Raw genomic sequence first — 19106 nt, 5'->3', positions numbered from 1 at the left:
CTATCCACTTGGTTACGTGTGAGAGTCAAATAGTTTTTTATTTTTATTTTTTATTTATTTATTTTTATTTTTATTTCTATAGTATGTTTTCATGTTTGTTCATGTTGGTTCATGATTAGCATGGTGCACATTTGTTATTGTTATTATTCACAATCTCCTGGTTAGACTGATGTCGATTTCGTATTTGATATCATTGCATATTTTATCCCTCTTCCTCATTCTGTTTCTACTGCTCATACTATTCCTAACTATCTCAATAATGCAATCCTACTAGCTTCCTCTATTCCCCCTGTCACTTGGTCGCTCCTATCATTCCCGCTCCCCCCTATGCTCCTCCTCACCCTCCTTATCGTTCTGTCACGACTCCATGTCCCCCCCGAAGGATACGCCAGGACGGCGACTATCCTTTTCGTGTTAAACCTGGCCCTTTTACAGGAAAAGGTTTTCCCCCTCTGTATTCTCATACAGACTCTTTCCCCTTCTCTCTCTTCCCCTATCCCTCCTTTCCTCCTCTCCATCCCCATGGTCGGTCTGGTCCCTCCCCGCCCCTCACTTTGCGTTGCCCACAGTTCTTCCCACCATGAACTTGAAAATTATCTCGGTTAATGCTAACGGCCTTAACTCTCCCACCAAACGAGCCATGGCCATCCAATTATTCAATAGACAAAAGTCTGATGTGGTACTGATCCAAGAGACCCATTTTAAACCCCCACACCCCTCTATGTCCTGCAAACAATTCCCACATGTATATTATTCAAACATGCCTACCAAACGAAGGGGAAACACAATTATGATCCGTCGAGGCCTCCCTATAACTGTTCACGATACTATCTCGGACCCCCAAGGCCGTTACGTTATCCTCTCATGTTCCTATAACCAAGCTCCTCTGATCTTGGCTTCCGTATATGCCCCTAATGCGCAGCAGGGTTCTCTGTTCACAGCCTTCTTTGACAGCCTATCCCGCCTCCCTACGGGCATGACTATAATTGGTGGAGACTGCAATGTCACACTGGACCCACTCCAAGACAGATCTCGCCCCGCCCCAACAGCTTCTACTCCCGCCAAATTGGCCAAGCGTCTACAAGCACATTTATCACTTTATAATCTATATGACGGTTGGAGGACTTTGTATCCCTCAGCGAGAGGATTTACTCATTACTCCCCACCCCATGATCTCTATACCCGTATAGACTATGTGTTCATTGACGGAGACACTACCCGTAAACTCCTCAGTGCCCAGACGCTCCCTATCTCCTGGTCAGATCACTCTGCCGTTCTGCTCGAGATCTCATCCTCCTCACCCCCCCCCCCACCCGATTCTGGCGCCTAAATGAATCTCTCCTGCTTAAGAAATGCACCGTAGCTGATATTGCTACCGCATTAGCTAACTATTATGCAGAAAATGCGACCCCAGACATCCCTCCCTCCCTGATATGGGAGGCTCATAAGGCCACCATCCGAGGCTACCTTATAAGCCTTTCGGCTGCCCAGAAGAAAACTGAAGCTCAACGAATCCGAGTCTTAGAATCAGAACTTGCTGCCTTGACCCTTCTGCACCAACGCCGCCCCAAAAAGAAAACGTACTCCAAACTCCTAGCAGTTAAGGGTCAGCTATCCCAAATACTCACCAAAAAGGCAGTCAAGGCACTCTTATGGGCACGCCAGAGGTTCTACGAAAAATCAGATAAGGCTGACACTCTGCTGGCCCAGAAACTCAGAGCGAAACGTACTCAAAATCGCGTTGTATCTCTACGCTGTGCGGACGGGTCCACTACGTTTGACCCGTCACGAATGGCTTCCCAATTTCGGGATTATTATACATCCTTGTACAACCTCCCTTCCACTCTAGATGCTGATCCTGACCACGTCTCTAAGCTCCGAGACTATCTATCCACTTGCTAACTCCCTAAGCTTTCCGATTCGGACATATCGACGCTCAATGCCCCCATTTCCACAGAGGAAATCTCAGTGGCCATCCAGCAGCTACGCCGTACCGCAGCCCCTGGCCCTGATGGCTTCACTGCTCTATATTATAAAAAATTTACAGCCTCTCTACTCCCCATGCTCCAATCTATGTTTAACGCAATCCTGGATGGGGGCTCATTCGATGCAGCCACCACGAGGGCCAACCTTATCCTCATTCCGAAGCCCGACAGGGACCCGCTTGAGATGAAGAACTATCGACCCATCTCGCTCCTAAATGTCGACTTAAAGCTCTTCGCTAAAATCCTGGCTAACAGACTAGCTCCATTTTTACCCTCCCTCATTCACCCCGACCAGGTCGGCTTTATTCCATCCAGACAGGCCGCAGATAATACTAGACGTCTCATCGACCTTATCCAGTTGGCACAAGACAAGTCTCTCTCGACATTAGTCGTGGCCCTCGACGCAGAAAAGGCCTTCGTTAGGGTGGCCTGGCCATTCCTGCAACAGACACTTCTAAATATGGGCCTACATGGCGCCTTTTATAAAGGCGTTACGTCGCTGTATCAGAACCCCTCAGCCTCCATCTTAATCAATGGCCTCTCCTCCGACCCTCTACCCATACGTAACGGCACCCGACAGGGCTGTCCCCTTTCCCCCCTACTCTTCGCCCTCATTATGGAACCAATGGCAGCTAGAATTAGACTGAACCGTAACATATCTGGTATCATGTCGGGAACCCACGATCACAAAATTGCACTATATGCCGATGACGTCATTCTCACCCTGACTGACCCTTCGACCTCCCTCCCACATTTGATGGAGGAGATAGCTACGTACAGCCGGTTTTCAAATTACAACATTCATTTAGACAAAACCGAAATCCTAGCCCTGCACGTCGCGGACCCAGACCTTCGGCTCCTACAGGCCTCCTTCCCATGTGCCTGGCGAGCTGATAAACTCAAATACCTGGGCATTTATTTAACTAAGTCCTATTCTGGTCTCTATGCTGCCAACTTCCCAAGATTATTAACCTCTATTAAACACGATATGACCAAGTGGAATAAATATATCCTGTCCTGGTTTGGACGAATGACGGCCGTTAAGATGACTCTACTGCCCCGTCTGTTGTATCTGTGGCAAACTCTTCCCATCCACGTTCCCACCTCAATCCTTAAAAATCTCCAAGCAGACCTTACCAGATTTATCTGGGCAGGGCGTAAGCCCAGAGTAAAGATGAGAATCCTCCAAAAGCATCGCCTAGAGGGGGGTCTAGGGGTTCCTGACCTCCTTAAATACTATAGAGCTGCTCACCTAACCACGTGTGTTCTTTGGCACGACAAACCTGGACACAGAATATGGACACATTTGGAGGCTACCACACTCCACAAATATTCCCCCTATAGCCTGCTCTGGTGTCGACCGAACAGTCGTCCCCCCGCTTCCTCGTTGTTGCCCACAGTGAGATTTACCCTTTCCATATGGGACCTTTGTTCACGACTTTACCGGCTGCGCTCCTTCCATCCTCTACTCACCCCTCTGTGGAACAACCCAACTTTCCCGCCAGGGGAGAACCATCTGGCTTTTGGTTCATGGACCAACCATAACACACTCTTCCTTCTGGACATTGCTCCGCTACATACGTTCCCCACATTTGCCGACTTGCAATCCCGTTTCTCCCTCCCACGCTCAACCTTTTATCAATTCTTACAGATACGCCACTTTTTTGCCTCTACCCCCGGATCACTGCCCATGGGAGGTAAATCGACCTTTGAATCCCTCTGTTGCACTTGCTGATCAACTAAAGGCTTGCTCTCAACTATATACCAAATCTTGTTGGCTCACAACTCGCCCCTGAAAGAACCCCACGAAATGGCGTGGGAACGGGAGGTGGGTGAAACCCTGACGCCAGATGAGTGGTCTGAGATTAGGCAGGAAATCTCCACGAGCTCCATTTCGGTCCGAATTAAAGAAAATGCCTACAAATTATATTATCGTTGGTACCTGGTGCCAACGCGTCTCCATTCAATTTATCCCTCCTGCTCGGATGGCTGTTGGCGTCAGTGTGGTCAACGCGGTACCCTGCTGCACATTTGGTGGAACTGCCCGCAGATTAAGGGATATTGGACTAGGGTCCATAGACTTATTTTTAGGGTCCTTGGACTGACGATCCCGATGTCACCTCTCTATTCCCTGCTCTCTCGCCCAGTACCTCACACCCCTCGCCACCAACAGAAGTTAATTAAACATATCCTAAATACGGCCAAATGCCAAATTGCGGCTAACTGGAAATCTCTGTCACCCCCCACAATCCCTGCTACCACTAATGCTATATGGCAAACTTATAGATTGGAACGTATAACCGCGGTTCTCCGGGATACCCCAGATAACTTTACCACTACGTGGTCACCCTGGACGTCACACTTCGGTGCTGAACCTCCGCTAACTACCATATAAGATGATGGGAACCATCACGATACCCTATCCAACTTAGGATAATCTGACGCACTGCCTGGGCGGCTGGGACCGTCCGACCATCCCCCCCCCTACCTCCCTCCCCAATTCTCACGCCCCCTTTCTTTTTTTTTTTTTGCTTTCCTTTTTTTCTCTTCTACCTCTATTGCTAAGTTCACTTTCTGCTTCTCTTTTATAAGCTATATTGTTCCACTAAGAGATATTCCTTCACCCTTAGCTATGGTACATACCAGACGTATAACGCTAGCTATTGATGGCTTTCCATACACAGACATACACGTCTGTTTGATCTTCCACTCACTCACTGTTGTACCTGAGTTGATATTCTGTCACTGATAGTTACTTATTGACTGCATTATATGCCAATGTGTGACACCTGTAATACCTACTTTACGAATATCTTGTTAAAAATATAAAATTCAATAAAAACTTTTTCTCAAAAAAATAAATAAAATCTTTCAATAAGAAAGCGAGTAAAGCTGAACTCGTGTTCACGGGTCTAAACTGAGCGCAAGCCCTCTGGTCCTATAGTCTGAACAGCCATTGTGTCCTAGCTCCACAGCATTCTATTAGTTGTAAGATGGCATACACACTGGCCATAACTTGCACTCCAACCGTATTTTCTGCTATTTTCTGTATTGATTTTGATGGTCTCGTTCGTGGCATAGCCAGTGCTTTTGTCCCACAGTCATTGCACTATTAGGCCAGCTGCTGCTCTTGGGGTCAGCATGACATTGGGGGTAATTCCAAGTTGATCGCAGCAGGAATTTTGTTAGCAGCTGGGCAAAACCATGTGCACTGCAGGGGAGGCAGATTTAACATGTGCAGAGAGAGTTAGATTTGGGTGTGGTGTGTTCAATCTGCAATCTAATTTGCAGTGTAAAAAAAAAGCAGCCAGTATTTACCCTGCACAGAAACAATATAACCCACCCAAATCTAACTGTCTCTGCAAATGTTATATCTGCCTCCCCTGCAGTGCACACGGTTTTTCCCAATTGCTAAAAAAAATCCCTGCTGCGATCAACTTGGAATTACCCCCATTGTGCGTGAACAAAGTAAGTTACAAGTAACCCAGTAGGACACATACAGTACTAAACATAATGCACATATAATGTGTATTGTACTGTGTTTCCTTTGGGATAAGTATATTTTAGGCATTGAATTTGTAAGGACCTGGCCACAACTATTGGGTAAATACTGTGGGGGTCATTCCGAGTTGATCGCTAGCTGCCGCAGAGATCAGGCTAAAAATCGGCATTTCTGCACATGCGTATGGGCCGCAGTGCGCACGCGCGACGTACTTTCACAAAAAACTTTGCAGTTTCACACAAGGTCTAGCGATGCTTTTCAGTCGCACTGCTGATCGTTGAGTGATTGACAGGAAGTGGGTGTTTCTGGGTGGTAACTGACCGTTTTCCGGGAGTGTGCTAAAAAAACGCAGGCATGTCAGGTAAAAACGCAGATGTGCCTGGGGAAACGGGGGAGTGGCTAGCCGAACGCAGGGCGTGTTTGTGATGTCAAAACAGGAACTAAACAGACTTAAGTGATCGCAAGGAAGGAGTAGGTCTGCAGCTACTCTGAAACTGCATGAAGAAAAATGTAACCCTGTTCTGCGATCCTTTCGGTCGCACTTCTGCTAAGCTAAGATACACTCCCAGAGGGTGGCGGCTTAGCGTTTGCACTGCTGCTAAAAGCAGCTAGCAAGCAATCAACTCGGAATGAGGGCCCGTACCAGGTACATAATTAGTAATTTGATGCAGTTGATGGAGTTCAGATACTTGTTATAGTAGTCTGTTGCTCATACTACAGGTAAATTTGGGGATGAGACATTAGCTTGTAGTTGTATTTAACCTTTTAAGGCAGTCTTGTGTAGCAGCAAAGTAATGCTATGATGTGACATGGCAGATGCCTTTGCCTTCCGTCACTGTACAGGAGTAGCCCTGCTTTGTCAAATTGCTGCAATGTGTTTGAGTTCCGCGTGCACTTTGGTCATGTGACTCCTAAAGGAATTGTTCCATGATGGAAACCATGGTTGTAGACAGGAACACTACTTGTGATACAGTATAATACTTTCTAACCTTTTTGTGTTTAAGGTCTGACTACTGTGACATGCTTTGCCTTTGTTGGTGTAACCGCCTACCATTATTTGTTGCTTTAGCCTTGCCTATCATCGATGTTTCCAGGTATAGTAATGTACTAATGCTGCCTATTTTGGTTTTGGTTCCACCTACAGTTGATTCGGTGCCGCTCACATGAGTCCACTTCAATACATTTTTCAGGACCACTTTTAGTTCCCAATCCGGGATACGGTCATTAGGTCGACAGCACTTAGGTAGACAGTCAATAGGTCAACCACTATTGGTCAACACGCATTAGGTCGACATGATCAATAGGTCAACATGTACTAGGTTGACATGGAAAAAGGTCGACATGAGTTTTTCACATACTTTACGATCTATGTGGACTACAATTGGGAACGGTAACCTGGGCCAACCACAGCGGTAGTGGAGCGAGGCACTTTGCCCGAAGCAAGGCGGGTGAAGCGAGCCATGAGAGGGGACACGGTGCACTAATTGGGGTTCCCCGTCACTTTACGAAGAAAACGACACCAAAAACAGTACATGTCGACCTACTGACCATGTCGACCTACTTCACGTCGATCAATAGTGGTCGACCTAATGACTGTCGACCTAAGTGTGGTTGACCTAAGGACTCATACCTCAGTCCCAATCCGCCCCTGCACCCTAATATAGGACCTGGAAGGGAGAAGCCAGATTATTTCCACCATCAACTAAGTGGGATGGCTGCGTCTTGTATTGCCAGTTATGTAAAATACCAAGAACTGTTTTTCAGGCTATGGTGAATCTGACGCCTGGTGTTAAGGGGGTGGGTATCTATATATATATATATATATATATATATATATATATAATGTGAAAAAACGTTCCACCTGTTTTTTCTTTTTCTAATATAGCTTCCACTGAATCCATTTTAAACAAGAAATTAAGTTTTGCTACAAATAAAGGTATCCGTGGGCGTGTACTTTCAGCCCATCCCTGAAGGATAGTTTTCCTGCCAGCTGCACTCAAGCCAAGTAGCAGTTTCTTACTCTGTGGAGTTATTCGTTTTATTTTTATATTAAAGGATTACTAAACCTAAATCATAAGCTGATTTAATAAGAAATGGCACACCATAACATTTGCTAAAAATGAGTTATGTTTAATGTACTTAGGGTCTTATTCAGCTTCAGTTGCAATTTTGCAAAATCGCAAATTGGCTAATTATCGGACGACACAAGCATGCGTGACCCACGATTTGCAATTCTTCTGCGATCGCATCTTGCCAGAATGAGATCGCAGGTTGATTGACAGGTGGCAGACATTTGTAGGCGTACACATGGCTTTTGCAGAGAGTGGTTGAGAATACGCAGGAGTGTCATGGCCGTTTTCAGGGCATGCATCTGATGTCAGCTGTGATTGCTATGACTTAAAACATGGCGCTTGGTGCGACTGCATTGATGTTGATGTTGCTCAATTTTTTGCAATGCATTTGCAATTCAAACGCATTGGTGGGCGGCTTTTTGTGTGCTGAGTGTCCTTTTGAAAATTCTGGGCAACTCTTGCTGTGCGATTCTATGCAGGTGCAGTTCTGATACAGTCGCAGAACTGCAACTGAAGCTGAAAGAGGTCCTTAGGGCCTAATTCAGCATGGAATGCTATTGAGGGAAATTGTAAATCGAGCTATTATCGAATGACTGCGCATGTGTAGTGTTCGCATTGCACATGCGCTAGGGGTTATAGCAGCAGAAAATCTGTACAGATTGTAATCGCAATGCAGCCAGTGTTTGACTGACAGGAAGTCGGCGTTTCTCAGTGGAAACCTGACGTTTTCTGGGTGTGTCAGAAAAAACGCAGGTGTTCCCAGGTATTTTTGGGGAGGGTCTCTGACGTCAGCGCAGACCACTTCCAGGCCGTCTCAGGCACGGATTAGTTGAAGCCTCAGACCTATTTACATTTGGTCAGATGGCAAAAAATCTTTGAAGTTACAGAAATTACGTAGGCATCTGCGAATGGATCGTGATCTGCGATGCATTTGCAAACTTGCACAAGGCGGTTTTTCTTCCTGTCAGGGGGGTGCCTTTCTACTCGCAGATAACTGCAATTTCTTAGAATAACGATTCATGCTGAATTAGGCCCTTAGTGCATAATTTTACATAAATGTGGCCTGCATTTTATGGTCTGAAAGGGACCCTAAATTGCTCCTACAATTGCAAACTAGCAAAGGAGTTTCCAGTACAATCCTTACTGCTTAAAATCTAGCCCTACCATGAAAAGATGAAATACAAAACTATCTCACAATAAAATCAAGGTATTTGCATGTTCTATTATGAGCCTGTATAGAGATACAAGGACCACACAGTCAGCCGATGCCCTAACTGAAGTAAGGTACCACAGTTCATTTAAATTATGTTTCACAATCTAAACAGTTTGAATCAAGCACTCAAAACACTAAGGAAAGCATACATACCAATAAAGCAGCACAAATGGGTCCATGAATGATATACAGCAAATGGGTGTCAGAGCTAATCCAACAGCTAAATGTAAAAAGTGACATATTAGCTTTTTGCAATAAAATATATAAAATAGTGAAAAATGTGAATATATAATAGTGAAAAACGTACTTGTCATTGTAATACAAAGTCCGGGCAACAGCATTTATCAACGCTGGAATCAGTGGAAACCCTGTAACAGGACGGATGTTAAATATGTTAAAAAAAGTGATAAATATATAACTCAATTTAGGTCTTCTGGGGTAAATTTACTAAAACCTCTAAAACAAAGAATTGGTGATGTTACCTATGACTAGACGGTCCCGTACGAAAGCCCTCACCGCTTTCGCGTCCCGTCCCCAGTATACAGAATGGATGTTTAGGTCACACGGGACCTGGCCTCATAGGGGATTCCCGCTTACCGTCAGTAACCGCCTGTTACTGACTCCACCCACTGTGCAGTGGGCGGGTTTACGCTGCCACCACCAAACTCATAATCTGTCTTGGCGTTTGGAACCACGGTTCTGCTCTGTATGTTTTGACACGCCGCCTTACCACACCTGTGTGGTGTTGACGAATCCCCAAACGTTGCTTGCCTAAGCACAGCACGGTAGCAGGCCGAAGGCGGATCTTGGAGACGCTAGTTACACCATGGACAGCCGGTGAACAGAGCTAGGTTTCGCCTAGCTCTGTAGGTCAAAAGATGAAGCAGTCGTCTTTAGGCAGAAGATCTTTATTTGCCCAAATAGTTCTGAAAAGAACTTCAGCAATACAGCAGATGTTTACAGCAGAAGAAAATGGTATTATACACCCTGGATGCTCGCCGGCCTCCTTTTTATGTAAATTTTCCACACAGTACCAGAGGTGGTAAGCCCGCCCTGTGGTTTATAGCCAATCAATGTTTAATCATGAGCTGTGCATGCTTTAGTCACATTGTCCTCTATGGACAGTGGGGAGTGGTCACTCTCTTTTGACCATCCCATCCCGGAGGATCAGGATACGCCTTGGTGCCGTTCAGTCTAGGCTGGGGGAAGTTTTCCCGCCTAAATGTACTTCCAAAAACCTGCCCGGGACCAAGCTCACCATCTGCAGCCTGGATTCGGGCTCCAGAGCTGGGCAGCCTAGATCCCCTGGTCAGGGTTTCCTGGCCATTACGGGTGACCTCCATGGAGCTCCAGAAAACCACTCAGCTTGTTTCAAAGCTGAGCTTCTCCTCTCTGCTTCCAATGCTACTTTTACGTTTGAGGCTGGAAGAGAAAGCATTCCGTTTTTGGCAAAAACGTCCGTGCGAATCCATCAACCTGCACAGCCATGGATTCCGCCCTCCTGGGACACACAACCAAGTAAGTGCATTTTATCTTAAAATACATTACATTTCACATATATGTCTGTTAAATATATACTGAGCCTCTGCCCAGCACAGGCTCCATCCATAGCATACACGGCAGCTGGGGGACACATACACGTTTTAAACAATATTTGTTCCCTGTGCCTGGTGCCCTGCACCAGGCTTCACATTTCCAGACACTGCCTCCCAATCCAATATAATATATATATATATATATATATATGGTGGAGGGGGGGGATGAGGTATTTCAAGCGACCAAGGTGTCTAGTCAATAATTGAGAAAAGCAGGTACTATAAAAAATTGAAATTTTAATATTGGGAGTACACTAAAAAAAGGGGGGGTAACATGCAATACAATGTAATAAAAATATAGCTAGGTTAGTGTAAAAAAGAACTAGGTTTAGACTAAAAAATACAGTGGGGGTAAATTTGTCAAAAAATCATAAAAGTACATAAAAACACTAAAAAAAAAAAAAAAATTTAAAAAGCAAAAAATGCATAGGATAAAATACAGAACAGGTGAGGAGAAGTAGCTTATCTTATCAAAGTTTGAGATGAGATCAGAATGTTGGGTGACATTCTGATCTCATCTCAAACTTTGATAAGATAAGCTACTTCTCCTCACCTGTTCTGTATTTTATCCTATGCATTTTTTGCTTTTTAAATTTTTTTTTTTTTTTTTTAGTGTTATTATGTACTTTTATGATTTTTTGACAAATTTACCCCCACTGTATTTTTTAGTCTAAACCTAGTTCTTTTTTACACTAACCTAGCTATATTTTTATTACATTGTATTGCATGTTACCCCCCCCTTTTTTTAGTGTACTCCCAATATTAAAATTTCAATTTTTTATAGTACCTGCTTTTCTCAATTATTGACTAGACACCTTGGTCGCTTGAAATACCTCATCCCCCCCCTCCACCATTTTTAGGAACTAGTAGGCATACATACCAGTGCTTACAATTTCTTTGAGGTACCCAAGCTGACGCCCTAAATTGCATAAGGGAGTGTCCAACAGGTGTTGTTCTGATACTTATTACAGAGCATATATATTATTCCTATACTGTTGTTTATTAACATAGATACTGTATTTTTGGCGCTGCTAGCTTCTTCTGTACACATATATATATATATATATATGTGTGTGTATATGTGTATTTCACATTTAAAAATATTGTTGTTTTACTGTACTCCCTGAGCCCTGTAGCCTGGCACACCCCCCTTCTGAAACCCGGCGGCTCGGAACGCTCATCCCGGCTGCCGGGGCTCTGTGCCTCTGGAGCGCTAAGGCGCGGGGAGCTACGCTCCCGATCCCCAGCGTCCAGTTGCCTTCGCTTGTCTCCGCTGCTAGTGAGCCGGCTAGCCCGGTCCCCTATGAGTGGCACACCCCCCAGCAGCGCAGCAGCCTGGGACACTCGTCACGGCTGCCACGGCTGGCCACCTCCGTGGCGCTGAGGCACCAGGAGCAGATCTCCCGGCCCCCAGCGGCGGCACACACACAGAGCGCTGCAACGGGAGCTGATCTCCCGGCTGCAGTGGCTCTCCTCTCCCCCGGTGCGCACACACAGCTCAGCGCGCTGCCCTCACTGCCGCGGTCATCTGTCAAAATGGCGCCAGCAGCTGAGGGTTAACCCCTTCAGCGCTGTGGCCACCATTGTCCATGTGGCCACCATTGTCCATGTCTCTCCGGCCACACTCTTCCCCACCCAATTCAAGTGAGAAAACCAGGGAGCCATGGCCCAACGATTTGGCTCCTGGTCCCGCAGTCTCTTGGGTTGAAGGGGACACTACCTGGGAGGTGTAGGCTCCAGCCTAGACAGTTCATCCATAGTGTAGTAGGCCTTTCTTCGTGGGTGCACAATGTTCAAATAGTCCACCTGAAGTCCAAGTTCAAGGCTCCATCACAAAAGTCTGTCCGATTTCCCCAAGGTAGGTTGCAACCACCTAACAGGTGGGTGGAAAGTCACCACTGTGGGGGGCCAGTTACACAAGCAGAATAAAAACTGGTCCAATGTACACACAAGTGCCACCCAAGGTGTCCCAAATGTGGCATACCACACCTCCCACCATAGCAGTGGTCTGCTCCAACAGGCCACAGGGTGCTCCTGCCCATATGGCTCCTCCTGGCTCAGTACTGCTCCCAGTCCGTGCAGTGGCGCAGTAGTTCGTACCACAACGTCCTGGTCAAGAATATGCACCGACAGCACTGGTGCCAGAGCCTCATTCAATTACTGGAATGCCAACTCACAAGTGGGTGCAAAGTCCACTGACTTGTGAATGCCCTTCCTAGCCATCTCTGTAAGGGTATTCACTACAGGACTAAACTCAATGACAACGTGTCCGAAGGGCCTTACAGGTTCTAAGGTCAGTGCCAGTCTGGGTGATGTGGACCAGGCACAGCCTCTGGTCGCCTCTGCTTTGGGCCTACCCCTGTCTCCTCACACAAGGTACCCCAGGCACCTCTGTCATTCCTATCCGGCAACTGTCTGCCCTAACTGTCAGACCTGCCCTCCAATCCTCCTCTGTCGACCTATGACTCGGGTAACCTACACTGTCACCTCGGTCTGCTCTTACCTCCTCGTCCGCTACCTGTACCACAGTGATGGCGGCCAGATCACCAGCCTCAGGATCCTGCGTGGCATCCACCACAGGGAGGCTTGCATGTCTTCCTCGATCTACTGTGCATAGGCAGGTAACCTGCTAAGTCCACAGCAACTTGCTGTAAGGGTTCTCCTATGGGCACAGTCCCAGACACGATACAACCGCTGGAGTGCCAATGCATGGCACCAGCCTTACAGTTGGTCTGGGCGTCATCCGACATTCCAGACCAGGGTAAGCTCTGGGTCAGGCACTTCAGGGTACGGTCAATCTCTCAGTGGCTGTCCCAAGGGGTTTCACTGGCAACCGACACCGCTTGCGCAGGAAAGTTCCCTGGGGGGACCAGTTGGACATGTTCCCTATCTGATCTATCCCCTCCCACTTTCCTGTCTACCCTGAACCTTAACCCTTTCTGCCAGGTCAAACTTCCTACCCTATCCCTGTCAAGACCGCTGCCAGAGTGACGCCTCATGCCTGAAAGGGATGGATCAGAGAGTTGAGCCTCCCTAAACTCCTGCCTGCGGCACTCAATTTCTCCTAAATTGGGACACCCTACAGGGGGATCTAGGGGGGGAGTACTAGGGTCAGTCTGGTAGGATTCAGTCATGGAAATGTCAGTGTGGTTTCTCATACTCACCGCCGGAGTTGGCAAACCACTTACGTCAGGAGCATCATTGGGCACCCCCACAGGATCAAACAAGCTGGAACCAACATCCTCTGCATTGCTAAGGGACATAGGCATACCAGAGGCAAAAGGCATGCGGGGTCGATGTGCTGATCTAGCAGCTGTAATCTTTTCCTCTGGGCTAGTTGTGACTGTGGTTGGCTGGGCTGGCAGTTGTCTAGCAGCGGTAGTCTTTTCCTCTGGGCTGTGCTGGAGTAGCTGATGTCAACGGTGGTTGTGGAACTTGACTCAGGGGATTGGCACCAGCCTCAGGATCCTGCGTGGCATCCACCACAGGGAGGCTGCATGTCTTCCTCGATCTACTGTGCATAGGCAGGTGACCTGCTAAGTCCACAGCAACTTGCTGTAAGGGTTCTCCTATGGGCACAGTCCCAGACACGATCATTTCCTAGGACCACATCAGTTGGGAGACCATCCATGACGGCAACTTCTCGCAACTCTGGTCCAGCTCCCCAGTTCAGGTAGACTCTTGCCATGGGAACCACTTTCTCCATTCCATCTGCCATGGTGACCTTGGCAGTGTGACCCTGCAATACTGCAGCAGAATCTAAAAGGTGGGGACTCACCACAGTGATTAAGGGCCCCAGAGTCTCTTAGGCCTTCACCCTGCAGGGGTCCCACGTGGACCGGCTGCAGGTGCCTCCACATATTGTGTAGGGGCTGTTTGGCCATGCAGGTGAATCTCTCCGCAGAGTCCACCTGTTTCTCGCCACACTCCATCGGCCTGACTGGAGCGGGAACAGTCTCTGTAGGCTCACCTCCACTCGTTAAACAAGCGAGCCGGGTTCCAGCACTCAGATTTTGAGAGCCTGTGGTGCTTGGGATGCAGGACAGTTCATCCTCAGATGTCCGATTTTCCCACAGCCGTAACACTTCTTCTCCAGTCGTGGCACCGATAGTCTCTGATCAGTTGCAGGGACGCTGCTGTGCTGTGCGGTTGTTGTCCAAGAGCACCTGGGTTGGAAGATGCTTGCTTTTGCGGGTGATGAGCTGAAGAGGGGTGTCCCTCTGGTGGTACAGTCTATTGGAGCTGGCTGCTGGCTGGGCGCTTCTGCCCCTGTGGCCGAATTGCCACATACTTGTCGGCTAACTGGGCAGCCATCTTTAAGCTGGGTGGCTCCCAGTCTAGCAACCACTCCTTCACTTGTGGGGCGCGCCCAGAGCCGTTTCTTGGGTCAGGCGAGCAGTGCATCCGCACTGGGCGCCCGTCTCGGCACTAACTGTGGCTCCCTGCTTCCCCCTCCTATTTCTCCCCGAGTAACGCGCTCGGGGGGCGGAGTTTCACGGAATAACGCGTTTGCGTCGTTACGTCACGGCGCAACCCCGTCACTCCGCGAAACTCCCCCCCCCCCGAGCGGAGTGCAGAGGGGGATCCAAGTTAGGAAGAGGGAAAGGCCGGCGCGAGGAGCGACTGGTGAGGCGGCCGAAGAGCGGTAATCGCCTCTGTGAGTATTTTCTCTCTCTCTCAATGTGTAAAATGGGGACACCTGCCGTAATGTGTGAAATGGGGACTCTTGCCTGCAGTAGTGTGGGGATTTAATGTATCAAGAGCATTAGGGCATTGCGGTGTGTGGCATAATATGGTGCAGGGGGCATTACTGTGTGGGGCTTAATATAAATAATTTTTTTCCTGTGGTGGTCGTGATCTGTTGGAGCAGGGTCAAAAACTGGATTGTGAGGTAGTCTTTTCAGACGAGGCCATGCCCATTTAAATGAGGCTACACCCATTTAGACAAGGCCATGCCCCCTTGCCGGGTGCACGCCGTTTTTTTTATCTAGGTGTGTGTGTGGGGGGCACATTTTTTTATGTCATGGGGGGGCGCATTTTAAAATCTCGCACTGGGAGCCAAATTGGCTAGAAACAGCCCTGGCGCACCTGCGGTATAACTGCTCCCTGCAGATCAGGTCAATCAGTGCGTCCCATGTAGTGGCTTCAGAATCCTTCACCCACTTCACCACGTACTGCCGCAGCTGGGTGGCGAACTGCTCATGGGTGCTGCTAGGATTCTTGGGCAAGTCCCGGAATTTCTTCCTGTACGACTCTGGAGTGATGAAGAATCGCTGGAGGAGGACCTTCGCGACTTTGTCGTAACTCCCACAGTCCTCCGTGGCCACTCCTCGATAGGCCTCCAAGGCCTCTCCATGCAGAGTGGGCAAAAAGGTGTCTTACCCACTCCAACTTGGGTAAATCATGTAGTTTACAAGTCCTTTCAAAAACTTGTAAATGTCCATCAATATACCCATCACTGTCTGCAAACTTGGCAAACCGAATGCGTCCCGATCTGTGTGCAGCAGCGGACAACGGCTCCGGGGGTACCACGGCCTGTGGTGTCCGCTCATCATGCGACATCTTAGTTATGATCAAGCGCTCTTGCTCCATTGCCCTTTCCCCTAATTCCGCTAGTCGATCCGCTCGGCTATCCATGCCGCCCCCCCCTGGGATGTTGGGATCCTGGCTCTGCTAGGGAATGTTGGGAACCATGACTGCTGATAGAGGGGGCGGGGCTTGTGGGTCTCACCGGTTCCTTATGAAGGTCCACTGGTGGGCCGTCCTCTCCGATGCTGACGCCGTCAGTGCTCTCCACCTCCGCCCGGCGGGACTCCTCCAAGCTCATGAGCGCCGCCCTCATGACGCTCTTGGATGCGTTGGAAAGGATCTCCACACCCTTCTGCCGACACACGATCTCCAAATCATCCTTGGACATTCCACTGAAGTCTGCCATCTTGTGCGTTCTCCAGTGCTGCAGTTACTCCTCTCCTTAGTAACTCGGCTTCTCCAATCGGGTGACCGAAAAGCCGCCTGGGATTATCCCACCGCTATGCCACCAATTTCTGTGATTGGACGGCCCCGTACAAAAGCCCTCACCACTTTCACGTCCCGTCCCCAGTACACAGAATGGATGTTTAGGTCATACGGGACCTGGCCTCATAGGGGATTCCCGCTTACCATCAGTAACCGCCTGTTACTGACTCCACCCACTGCGCAGTGGGTGGGTTTACGCTGCCACCAAACTCCTAACCTGCCGTGGCGTTTGGAACCACGGTTCTGCTCTGTGTGAGTCGACACGCCACCTTATCACACCTGTGTGGTGTTGACAAATCCCCAAACGTTGCTTGCCTAAGCACAGCACAGTAGCAGGCTGAAGGCGGAGCTTGGAGACGCTAGTTACACCCTGGACAGCCAGTGAATGGAGCTAGGTTTCGCCTAGCCCTGCAGATCACAAGATGAAGCAGTCGTCTTTAGGCAGAATATCTTTATTTGCCCAAATAGTTCTGAAAAGAACTTCAGCAATACAGCAGATGTTTACAGCAGAAGAAAATGGTATAATACACCCTGGATGCTCGCAGGCCTCTTTTTTATGTCAATTTTCCACACAGTACCCTGTGGTTTACAGCCAATCAATGTTTACCCACGAACTGTGCATGCCTTGGTCACATACACAGCTAACATTGTCCTCTATGGACAGTGGGGAGTGGTCACTCTCTTTTGACCATCCCATCCTGGAGGATCAGGATACGCCTTGGTGCCGTTCAGTCTAGGCTGGTGGAAATTTTCCTGCCTAAATGTACTTCCAGAAACCTGCCGGGACCTAGCTCACCATCTGATTCGAGCTCCAGATCTGGACAGCCTAGATCCCCTGGTCAGGGTTTCCTGGCCATTACGGGTGACCTCCATGGAGCTCCAGAAAACCACTCAGCTTGTTTCAAAGCTGAGCTTCTCCTCTCTCTTCCAATGCTACTTTTAAGTTTGAGTCTGGAAGAGAAAGCATTCCATTTTTTGGGAAAAGGTCTGGGCAAATCCATCAGCCTGCACAGCCATGGATTCCCCCCTCCTGGGACACACTACCAAGTAAGTGCATTTTACCTTAAAATACATTACATTTCACATATATGTCTGTTAAATATATACTGAGCCTCTGCCCAGAACAGGCTCCAACCATAGCATGGACTTCAGCTGGGGGACTTGATCTCCCCAGTTCAGTGCTACACATACACATTTTAAACAATATTTGTTCCCTGTGCCTGGTGCCCTGCACCAGGCTTCACATTCCCAGGCACTGCCTCACAATCCGATATATTATATATATATATATATATGTGTATTTCACATTTAAAAATATTGTTGTTTTACTGTATGCCCAGCGCTCAGCGCTGGGCTCCCTGAGCCCTGCAGCCTGGCTGCAAGGGCTCGCTCATTGTCCGCAGGCCACACTGGGGGGGAGCTGGCAGCAGGGGCTAACTGTTATATGCCCCGCTGCTGCCTCCCCCCACCACCCAGTGTGGCTGAAATTGCTGCCTCGTCGCAGTCCCGATCCAAGGCTGCGGCGCACCCACCTTCTGAAACCTGGCGGTTCGGGACGCTCATCCCGCTCATCTGTGCCTCTGGAGCGCTGAGGCGCCAGGAGCTACCCTTCCGGTCCCCAGCATCCAGTTGCCTTCACTTATCTCCGCCGCTAGCGAGCCGGCTAGCCCGGTCCCCCGTGAGTGGCGCACCCCCAAGCAGTGCAGTAGCCCGGGACACTCGTCCCAGCTATCGCGGCTGGCCACCTCCATATCGCTGAGGCACCGGGAGCAGATCTCCCGGCCCCCAGCGGAGGCACACACAGAGCGCTGCAGGAGGAGCTGATCTCCCAGCTGCAGCGGCTCTCCTTCCCCTGGCGCGGACACACAGCTCAGCGCGCCAGGGGATGCCCTCACTGCGGCGGTTGCCGGAAAGGTCCGGGACCGCGGCACACAATAAAATAATTTTTTAAGACATACGGCGTCTAGCGCCCATAACATTTAAATATTGCGCCCAGCGCTAGCACATTTCAAAAGTGGCGCCAAAGCGCCTATTGTCTGTCAAAATGGCGCTGGCAGCTGAGGGTTAACCCCTTCAGCGCCGTGGTCACCATTGTCCATGTGGCAGGGGGGTCTCTCCGACCACATTACCCATAGCAACAAATCAGATGCTGTATATCATTTCTCTATTGCCTTTTAGAAAATGATATACAGCACCTTATTGGTTGCTATGGGCAACATCACCAATTCTCTGTTTTTGAAGCTTTAGTACATTTACCCCATTGTGCTGAAAATGAATGACTATAAGAGAAAATTCCAAAATACACACACTAAGACTCCATATGAAAATTACAGTTTATGACAGACAGGATGCAGTTAATTTGCTATACCATCTCCGGAATCCCGACAACCGACAATGCCGACAGCGGGATCCCGGCACACAGGGACTATTCCCACTCGTGGGTGTCCACGATACCCATAGAGTGGGAATAGAACCTGTGAAGAGTGCAGCGAGACGGCAAGGGGGCTTGCCCCGCTGCCGGCATACTGGTGGCCGGGATGCCGCTGTCGGTATACTGATGGCCAGCATCCTGGCTGCCGGTAAATTATACTGATTCCTGACAGACTTGCACCTACAGCTACAGTATTTTAGTATCTTGTAAGCTTGTGTCAGAAAATTCAGGGACTCTGTCATACAAATTCAACTAATCATTTTTAATATTATGAATATATGTTCTATAACAAC

The 19106-nt window shown here is 48.6% G+C and overlaps 1 protein-coding gene across 1 annotated transcript in view; it reads right to left on the bottom strand.

Moving 5' to 3' along the window:
• Positions 1–19106, bottom strand: part of CALCRL (calcitonin receptor like receptor) — a 743490-nt gene that overhangs the window by 67816 nt on the left and 656568 nt on the right. Inside the window, exons 9-10 of the mRNA XM_063934127.1 lie at positions 9080–9140; positions 8926–8992 (exon numbers count right to left, since the gene is read on the bottom strand). Of these exons, the coding sequence (XP_063790197.1) occupies positions 8926–8992; positions 9080–9140 (128 nt within the window). The remainder of the gene's footprint in view (positions 1–8925; positions 8993–9079; positions 9141–19106) is intronic.

The sequence above is a fragment of the Pseudophryne corroboree genome, chromosome 7 (assembly GCF_028390025.1).
Source record: "Pseudophryne corroboree isolate aPseCor3 chromosome 7, aPseCor3.hap2, whole genome shotgun sequence".
NCBI lineage: Eukaryota > Metazoa > Chordata > Amphibia > Anura > Myobatrachidae > Pseudophryne > Pseudophryne corroboree.
Note: the sequence above shows the minus strand (reverse complement) of the source record. Positions and strands in the feature narration are given on the sequence as shown.